A 10,549-nucleotide genomic window follows, 5' to 3' on the forward strand; every position below is an offset into this window, starting at 1 on the left:
TAACATGATATTCAATAAATAATTGATTTTATTGTAAAAATTAAACCAAAACGAAATATATTCGAGTGTAAACGTGTTTGATACTATGAGTATTACCTGGTCAAGTAGAAGAGTAATGAATTCACGTCCAACACTCAATAATCGTGTGGAAGTTGATTTGATGGTTGTAAAGTAAACGTCAACCATCAAATTCACGTCGAATGCTCAATAATCGCGTGTAGTACATCAACTTGTGGAAGTTGATTTGATGGTTGTAAAGTTTCGGCCTTGGCTTTGGGTCACCTACAATTCAATGCTTCATAAATAATGAATAGGCCTGAAGTAAACGTCAACCCTCAAATTTTCTATCCGTCAATATCTTTTTTCTGAGTTGCAACTACTTATGTTGCTTTGCTTTTTGCTTCTTCTTTTTTTCTTTTTAATATTTATATCTATTTTTAAATTTAAATATGTAATATTCATGTTTAATATTTAGTTCTAGATTGAAGTAAAACTTTGATAACTCTCTAATGTTCTCAAGGAGTATGACTCGATTATTACAAAATAATTTTGTATACAATACCTCTATTTTATTTATAATTGAATTATGTTTAAGAAAATTATATAATATATTGTCGATGGGGTTTAAGAATTTTGCAGGTAATATTAAGAAGGTGAAATGTGATTACAATATACAGTAAAAAAATTAAATATATAAATTATATATGATAAATTTTAATTTTACTCGTGAGTTAAAAAAGTTTCAGAGTTAATATTTTAAATATTAATTCTTATATTTATTTAATTAGAACTTTGATATATAAAGCCTAAAATTATTCTTATCCTTCATCAACTCCTAAATAGGATGATAAATACATTTTTTAATACTTAAAATTTTATGTAACATTTGAAGACTGTGAATTTTAAAATATCTTAATTTTTCAATTTTATTTATGCAAAATGTTTTTTCAGCTAACATTGCTTATTTACGCAATCTGCAATAGAAAGCCAAAAGGCACTAAATATGTATATATATTTGATGGAAGCACTAAATATAATTTGACAGAATCAAAGTTCGCATTTCAATTCCAAGAAATTATGGACAGTCCAAAGTCACCGCGCGTTGTTCAACAGCGAAAGCCAAAGAACAGACAACACTGATATTCCCCACTCGTCTTTTGGGTCACTTACATCCTCCCTACTGTTAGTATTTAGTAAGGTCGAGGAAGCTTCCCTAACCTTTTCTATATGCTTCCAAATTTGTAAATTGAAGCATTGGTATCCCACAGTCTATAAAAAACAGCCATGGGTTCCATCAGATCACTAGTGCTTATGCAGCTGATTATCTAAACATAAAAAATATTTTCAAAAACATAACGGAGCCGGAAGATTTTAAGTATCACTAAAATTTTACTCTAAAAGCATAAAATTATTATTATATACTGATCCATATTTAATCTAATCTCTTACTCTAGTTAAATTATTTAAAATACAAATAATTAAAATATAAAAAAAATCAATAAACCTGTCTGTAGCCTTGGCATGAGTCCATGCTAGCTCATCCTTAACCACAATTTCCCATTATGGATTTATTTATTTTTTATATCTAACAATAATTTCGATTTTATTTTTATGAAGTACTTGGTAAACAAGTGGAACTAGATTCACAAGCAGGCCTCACCCTTAACTTTCCCAACTCAATGTTGAGTCAATTGGATCGGCTTGACCCAAACAATCTCGTTATTTATTACTCTCAATATACATTTTGTATGATTTTTCACTTTTAGATACACTACCATGGCTAATACAACTGTTATTATTATTTTATGCTTTGAACGTAGGGGTTGGCATTGGGTTTCTTGGTCTTCTCTTGGGGATAGTATTGTTGTGTTGGATGCTCAAGCAAAGGCAGATTTCTAAAATAACAGAAGTTAACTTTCAGCAAACTGGTGGCATTTTATTGCGGGAACAATTTTCAAGACGACAAGGGCACCGTGAAGATGTTAGAGTATTTACAGCTGAGGAACTCGAGAAGGCAACAAACAATTACCATGAAAGCAGAATTTTAGGAAAAGGAGGGCAAGGGACAGTGTACAAGAGAATATTGGCTGATAATCAAATAGTTGCCATTAAAAAATCAATAATTGGAGATCCTAGTCAAGTTGAACAGTTCACTAATAAAATAATGGTGCTCTACCAAATCAACCACAGGAATGTTGTCAAACTCCTAGGATGTTGTTTGAAGACACAAGTTTCACTGTTAGTTTATGATATTATTAAAATATTATTAAAAATTCAATATCTTATTAAAATATTATTTTATTAAGTTAAATTTTGAATTGAGCTTTAACTTTTATAAGTTGTATTTGGGTATTGATTTTCAATTTTTTTTTATTTTAGACTTGAGGTTTGGACTATAATGTTAATTAGTTTATTTTGAGTTTAGGTAATAATGAGTAAATTATTTGAGTTTTGGAATAAATATTTTAAAATATGAGTATTAGGTTCATAAATTTAATAAGAAAGATAAAAGTTATTCAGTTGTCAATATAATATAATAATCAAATATTTGCGTCAATTCATATAATATCATAGAATAATACATTTTACATACAATAAACACTTTAATTATTTTATATAAAAGAGCTCTATTAAATATATATATATATATATATAAAATTTATTCTTTTTACAAACAAATTTGAATTGCATTGCTATTGTATAAAAATAAAATAAATTATTATATTTAAAATTAAAATATTTATGACTTAGAATTAGAGCCCAATTCAAATCTAAAAAAATACAAATTAAAAAATTTAAACCCAAACTTATCCGAATTCAAAACATCATAATACTAAATAAACCGAATCCGAGAACCCCATTTGCAACCTCTAAAAGGTAGATACATAAAAATAAAAATGATATAATTATCTTTTATTATAATTTACTATGTAAATATATATCTGGAAAGTTTATAAGATGTTTTAAACTTAAAAGAAAGTGGGTTTTCTTAGAAATCATAAGGTGTAAATATAAATGTGTTTTACCTTTACAAAAATAGTAAAAGATTTTGTAAAATCAAACTGAAAAGTCAAAAAAAACTCTTTAGCTTTTCTCCACCAGAATTAGATTTTGAGCAGCTGAGTAGGCTATGCAAAATTGAATCAATGAACTAAGGCCACGTCATGACATTATCCAAAAGTTATCAAAATTTCTGGAAATGTTGATGACATGGCGCAATGTTCCAACTCCAACAGCCAATCACAATTCCCAGTAGGCAATGTTTTTTTAAAAAGCAATAAAACATATGTGTGGATGAAAGATAGCCTTGACAGATTTTTGACTAGTGGGGTCTTATGAATCACAAATCCACATGAACCCAAAGAACCAAATTCTCTGAACATCAATTCTCCACATTACCCCATCAATCATACCATTCATTTTCATTCTTTCTCTAAGAAACAAGCTCTCAGAGAAGACAATGGTGGGTTTTGAACAATGAAGAAGAAGAGAAAGTGTGGGTTATGCTTGTTCCATGGCCTGCCATTATGCTTACTATGCTTCCTTTTCACCTTCAGTAACATTGAGAGGCTTTGGTGCCAAGAACAGAGAATCCAGGCCTTTTCAAGTACATCTTTCTTCCATTAGCAGTCCTGCTAGAGCCTCCTACAATACCCTTGTCTCTGAGGTGTTCTTCTTTCCTTTTTCATCTAGAAACCCTTGTTTTGTAATGGCATTGCTATATAAATGTTAGATGGAGTTGTATATTTAGAATTTTGATAGTTTAGTCTAGCAACATAAGAATTATTTGGATTGTGACAACTAGTTTTTTCTTGACCTGCAATTTGCTTGTGAAAATGGCATTTTTGCAGTAGTTCTAAAATCTGCATAGAATTTGTTCATGAGCCTTTGGCTATCATTTGTTATATCAATTTGGGTTGCGGCTACTTTGCTTAGACTGTTAGTGAACAATACCCTTTCATCTCTGCCGGTATAGACATCCTTGTGAACATATAGGTTCTGTCTACAATGAGAAAACCATATCATATATTAGGCGATTCAGTGATGGCAAATATAAAATATCTGATTCAGTTCTTATGTGATTGTTCAACTTCATTGAATGTCTTCAAGAAGATGTAAACCATTCATTATGCTTACTCTGCTGCAAGTATTAGTAAAGGTCTTTAATTTCCCAAATGAGTAGCAATTTGACATTCTTAGTTTCCAGGCTGCAAGGCTTTTGGTTCCTACAGCAATTTTTGAAGCTTCAAAACTCAAAGTTGTCTTCATGGGAGAGGGGCTAAAAAGTTATTCTGCAATAATCCCAAGAACCTACATCCTCTCCCACTGTGACTTCACTGCTAACTTAACATTGACCATCTCAAATGTCATCAACCTTGATCAGGTTCGAATTCCATTTGTTTCTTAGTATGCAGTAACCTTTTTGTGAATATAAGAACTTTGATTTGGGACATCTAATCAGTGGTGCTTTTACAAATTGCATGCTTCCCATGGCAGTTGAAAGGGTGGTATAACAATGATGATGTGGTTGCTGAGTGGAAGAAAGTGAAAGAAACCATGTTTCTGAATGTGCATTGTTTTGTAAGCGGTCCAAATCTCTTGCTTGACGTTGCTGCTGAGTTTAGATACCACATTTTCTCCAAGGAATTACCTTTGGTAAGTTTTCCTCCCCATATGATTCAGGTGTCCGAACTCGGCTTCTATATTGTCAACTTTGACATCGCCTTTTCCGTCATCTAGCCATTTTGATGGTGGTAAATGGTAATGCTTGCTGAACTCTTGCTGCAGGTACTTAAAGCTGTGCTTCATGGAGATTCAGTCCTTTTCGCAGAACACCCTGAGCTAATGGATGCTTTAGTATGTGTTTACTTTCATTCCAGTTTGCCTAAGTACAATCGCATGGAATGTTGGGGACCGCTTAAGGATGCTGCTGAGGTAAAATCATATCCTTATTTTAATGGCTTCATAACTTATCACATATCCAGAAGATGTTCATCCGGCTCTCTGAGAATTACCAATATCAGTTTTCAAGTCTCATTAACTGAGCCAAGTTTTTTTCTTTTCTTTTTGACTAGAATAATTTATTTAAATCCACCATAGCAGCATTTTGTTCATGCAGCCACCCTAAAGAGGTGGTATTTAGTAGGTTTTGAGTTCGAGTACTAGCATTATTTGTTAGTTGAAACCTCTTCCCTTGTCCCGAGCTATATCTGATAATTCAACCACTAGCATCATCTATTACTACTAATATTCCTAGTTAAGTTGGTGTTACAAATTCATCCGATACTAATTAAATTGGCAAAAAAAAAAAGAAAACTAAAACCACTAGAATTCTTTTTCTTCACCTGCAATATGGGTGTCGCATGATCTAGTACTTTTTATGTTGATCAGGGGAAGCTGGGAGATCAAGTTAAAGGTTTGTTGACTGCAGATAAAGAAAGTTCATCTTCACCGTCAAAATGGGGAATAAGTCCAAAATCCATCTTTCAAGCTTTATTTACCTTCCTTCTTTGATTTGTTTACTGGTCGACATGCTGGTTTCTTGGTCTCATATAACTGCAACAAAAACCAGCCAAAGACAAGTAAAGTGGATAAACAATACAATAAAAAAAAAGGGTTCAATTTCGAGACTCAAAAAGCCAAGGAATCCATTTCATGAGAGAGGGTTTTTATTTTCTTCTGATTCTTTGCATGTGATTGAAGCATTTATTGAAAGTCTAAATTGCACAATTCTTCTGCAACTGAGGCCATTTGTTCATTCATTAACTAATGGCTATTTTCTTTGTTGCTTTGTAAATCAACATTAATGCTGTTATTACACTTTTATTATAAGCTTTTCAGATCTGACTTATTTATTTGCTATCCAGTAGGTGGACAAGGTCTGTGTATATATAGCCTAAACTTGATAAAAGTTGAGTCGAGAGATGTGCATGGCCGGGTCGTGTCCGGGCCGAGTTCAATTAAAAATTTAGGCCTGTTTGTTAGGCCCAAGTTTTGGGCCTTAGCCTGAAAAATAGGCCTAAAATTTTGCCCAAGCCCAACTCGGCCTGTTCATATTAGTTTTTATATTATTTGTTATATAATTTTAAAATATATATAATATATTAAAAATATTAAAATAAATATCTTTCAACAAATTAAAATAAATATTAAAAAATATGTATATTTAAATAACACTAAGATAGATGCAACTTAACAAGCAAATGTCTCTTCTAAAATAATAACAAAATTAACAAATGTCTTTAAAATAATAACAAAATTAACAATAAAATAAGTTTTATACAATATCCCAACAATAATAATAAAATAGTAGCAACATAATAATAAAATGGTAGAAAACTAATGAGAAAATAATATTAAAAAAAAGATTTTTTGTCATTTAGTGAATTCGGGCAAGGTCGAGCAGGGGCTCGGGCTCGGGCCAAAAATACCTTACCCGAGGCCCATTTTTTAGGTTCAAGTTCAGTTCATTTCAAAAAATGAGCCTAAAATTTTGTTCAAGTTCGGTCCAAATTAAAAATGCTAAATTCAAACTTGAATCGACACGCTCGTATTAATTTTTTTAGATTATTTTTTAAATAAAATAAATTTAGAAATATAATACATCAAATACATTTACAATATTAAAATAAATATTTTCCAACAAATTGAAAATACATTAAAAAAGTCTTTATACCTAAATAACACTATTGCAACTTAGCAAGTGAATGCTTCTAAAATAATATCAAAATTAACAATAAAACAAGAGTTATATAATATTCAAACAATAACAATAAAATAGTAGCAATATAATAGCAAAATGACAGTAATATAGCAACAAAATGATAGCGAAAGAACAAAACAAGTAATTCGGGTCAGACTCGAGCCAAAAAATCCTACCCATGGCTTGACCCGTTTAGAATACAAACTTTATCTTTTGTTCAAACCCATTTTTCGAGTCTATATATTTACCCTAACCTTTTCGCTTTTTGAATAGGCTTTCGGGCCTGAACGGGTGACCCATTCTATTATTAGTTCTAAGTACAATACAAAACACTATTATTATTTAAAATCTTTTATACTATGTTAGAAACATATTTATTTTTTTAATAATAATGTTTAAAAATTCAAAACTAAAAATAAAAATTTGAAAATGTTTTCAAAATTAAAATAGTTTAAAATAAAAAACAAAAGTTTAAATGGTAAACATTGCTAATTTTAAAACATAATAAAAAACAAATATATTTCCTATTAAATTTAAACTGTTTAACATAGAGATAGAAAGATTGTTAAACATGATTAATTTTTAATGTAATTATTTATTTTTAGATTTTATTATCAATTTTTTTAATTTCAAAATTATATTAACTATAAATCTATTCAATATTAAAAATATGGTTTTGTTAAATATATTTTCGATATTAAATACAACAAACTCACAAGATGGGATGCAAACTAGTTATAAGATATAAAATAGGGTAAATTACACCAACAGTCACTCAACTTTGAGGTAGCTGACAAAATAGTCGCATTGGTTTCATTTCAGTTATTCAACTTTAGAAAAATGACAAAACAATCACTAACGTTATCAAAAAGTGACAAAACAATAACTTATTAACATTTTTCGTTAGTGTCTTAATGAGACCGCTGATGTGGCAAGACATTGGTGAAGCAGCTGAAGTGTCAAGGTTTAGGGTGGGTTTAGGGAAAAAACTGAGGTTATGTTGGTTTAGGGCAAAAAAATAGAAACTGACTGTAATTAAGGGGAGGAGAAAAAGAAAATCGATTTGGGAAAAAAAATGATTGTGATTTGGGTTGGTTTGGGTTTGAAATTGATTCCGGAATCGATTAACAAGGTTGGTTTAGGGTTAGAATATCGATTCGATAAATCAATTAATAGGGTCTAGGGTTAGAAATTTCTTGGTTTTTTTTATTTGGGGAGAAAAGAAGACAAAACCAGAAACCTATCAGTGTTTTTGGTTCTCAACGACAGTGATCAATAAAAGAGAAGCTGCCAATGTTGTTACATCCACTGTAATGGGTAAGTTTCTATATTTAGTTTTTTTATTTTTTAGATTTAGGGTTATTTCGATTTAGGTTCATTTTGGGTTATTTTGATTTTGGTTTCATTTGTTATTAATGTGCATGACAGATTTTGATTTCATTTTTTATTCACATAGGGTTTAGGGTCTGGTTATTAAAGTGAATGGTAGATACTATGTATGGTATGTCATGTGCATAATGTTTATTGTTTGTATTTGTCATTATCTATATCCTAGCTGTTATATTGTATGCATGACAGTATCAAATTTGTTATTTACCTTATATTGTATTGGTTATTGTCTATCATTACCTAGGTTTAGGGCTAAAGTGTTTGGTTATTGTCTGTCATGTGCATGACAGAAATGGTTGTGTTTGTATTAAATTGATTTTTGTATTGGTTATTTTCTGAAAGAAATGGTTAAAGTGTTTGCCTTTGTTGTATTAAATAAATGGTTTGGTTGTTGTCTGCATTTATTATTGAGAAATTTGTTTGGCAAGTTTAATTTATGACAATTTTAATGAGAGTGAAGAAGAAGTGTCCGATTTTGACGTGTCTAGTAGTAATGTGTCTGTCAGTGATGTATCTAAAAGTGATGTGTCTAATAGGATAAAGGTTAATTTAGATGGTTTAAACATGGATGATATAGAAGTAGGTGAACTATATATAGTGATGATTATGGGAGGTTAGATAGTCCACATGAATCTGACTCAGATGGCCAAAATTGGCTTGAGTGCAACCCAGACAATGACATGAGTAATCCTAAACTTAAGGTTGGAATGTTATTTAAGTCCAAAGATAGTCTAAAAGAAGCTGCCAAGCATTATGGTAGGTTGAATTGTTATTTTATTAAGTTTCCCAAAAATGATCTAAAAAGGTTAAAGGCAGTCTGTAGTGAAAAATGTTCTTGGTTCATATAGGCCTCTAGACTAAACCTTAATGACCTTACTGACTAGACTTGGCAAATTAGGAGTTCAAACCCTAACCATACTTGCTCTAAAGTCTATAAAAATAAGAATGTAACTTCAGCTTGGATAGGTCAACATTATAAAGAAAAATTCATTGTTGATTCTGATTATTCTCTGAAATCATTGCAATAAGATGTCCAAAAAGGTTTCTATTGCCTAGTCTCATTAACCAATGTAGGAGGGCTAAACTTAGAGCATTGAAATTAATTGAAGGAGCTCATAAGGCTCAATATGAGAAGATTTATGAGTATTTGTTTGAGGTTATGAGCCAAAATAAGGGAACAACAACAATCTATTATCTAGATAACAGGTTGTTTCAAAGGATATATATCTATCTGCAGGCATGTAAAGATGGCTATAAGGTTGGTTGTAAAAGGATAATATGTTTAGATAGATGTTTCTTAAAGAGCTACTATGGTGGCTACTTACTTGCAGCTGTTGCGATAGATACAAATAATGGCAACTATCCTATTGTATATGATGCTGTCAAAAATGAAAACCAAGTATCACGGCTCTGGTTCTTGGAGCTGCTCATACTAGACTTGAAAATTATAAGCTCATAGTAGATATCTTTCATGTCTGACAAACAAAAGGTAAAACTCCATTTATTTATTTTATTTTATGTTGTTTTTATTTAGGGTTTAAGATTTGTCAAAAAATTAAACTATATTTGTTCTATTTATAGGGACTTTTAAAAGCAATATATATGTTGTTTCCTAATGTAGAAACAAGATATTGTGTTAGACACTTATATGCCAATTTTAAAAAGGTTAGTTTCCAAATAAAGGAATTGAAAGATTTGCTTTGGAAAACTGCCAAAGTAAGTACTCTAAGGGATTTTGAAGATGTCATAGCTGAACTGAAGAACATCAATCAACATGCTTATGATTGGTTGAAGGAAAAAAAACCCTACTCATCGGTCAAGGTCCCACTTCTCAATTAGGAGCCAGTCTGACATGTTGGTGAATAAAATTTCTAAATGATTTAACAAGGTAAACTCCTACATGCTGCCAATACTGCCTCCTATACTAAGAATGCCACCTGGCAAACCTACTAAGGTAAGAAGGAAAGAACCTAATGAACCACAAACAACTGGAAGGATGAGCAAGAGAGAGGTGGACATAAGGTGTAGTAAATGCAACAAAATAGGCCACAATAAGAGGAGTTGTGAAAGGGAAATTGGCCAAACCATTCCAATAAGTCACCTGCCTTTTCTTATTATATGTATTTGTTTGATGGATTTTACTTATTCTTGTAGGTCAAAAGATACAAAGTTTGTGTTCATAACCAAGTGGTTGCCCCAACTCAGCAACAGGCTACTCAAAATCAACAAGAGAGTACCCCAACTGAATAGGAGGCTGCTCCAACTCATTAACAATCTACCCCAACTCACCAAAAAGATGTTACCCCAAGAGAAAAACTCCTATTGAAGAGGAAACCAACCACTGTTAGATAGATGCCTTCTACTCAAGAGTCATATTATAATGCCCAAAAATATTTTTTTATGTTTCTGTTATTGTTTGACACAACTGTGTAACTGCTTTAGTGGTTAAGTGTTTTG

At 31.1% G+C, this 10,549-nt stretch overlaps 1 protein-coding gene across 1 annotated transcript; it reads left to right on the forward strand.

Annotated features, from left to right (window-relative positions):
• Positions 1-3,298: 3,298 nt before the first annotated feature.
• On the forward strand, positions 3,299-5,855 carry LOC108475537 (magnesium dechelatase SGRL, chloroplastic). Its single transcript, XM_017777511.2, has 5 exons — positions 3,299-3,667; positions 4,208-4,384; positions 4,498-4,656; positions 4,789-4,935; positions 5,392-5,855. The coding sequence occupies exons 1-5, from the start codon at positions 3,515-3,517 to the stop codon at positions 5,512-5,514; spliced, it is 759 nt and encodes a 252-aa protein (XP_017633000.1). The 5' UTR covers positions 3,299-3,514; the 3' UTR covers positions 5,515-5,855.
• The last annotated feature ends 4,694 nt before the right edge of the window (positions 5,856-10,549 follow it).

The sequence above is a fragment of the Gossypium arboreum genome, chromosome 3, assembly GCF_025698485.1.
Source record: "Gossypium arboreum isolate Shixiya-1 chromosome 3, ASM2569848v2, whole genome shotgun sequence".
Taxonomy (NCBI): domain Eukaryota; kingdom Viridiplantae; phylum Streptophyta; class Magnoliopsida; order Malvales; family Malvaceae; genus Gossypium; species Gossypium arboreum.

Coding starts and splice junctions, on each gene's coding strand:
- LOC108475537 (XM_017777511.2), top strand. CDS start 3,515: ATGGCCTGCCATTATGCTTACTATGCTTCCTTTTCACCTTCAGTAACA. Junction 3,668..4,207: donor ACAATACCCTTGTCTCTGAG/GTGTTCTTCTTT, acceptor CTTAGTTTCCAG/GCTGCAAGGCTTTTGGTTCC. Junction 4,657..4,788: donor TCTCCAAGGAATTACCTTTG/GTAAGTTTTCCT, acceptor CTCTTGCTGCAG/GTACTTAAAGCTGTGCTTCA.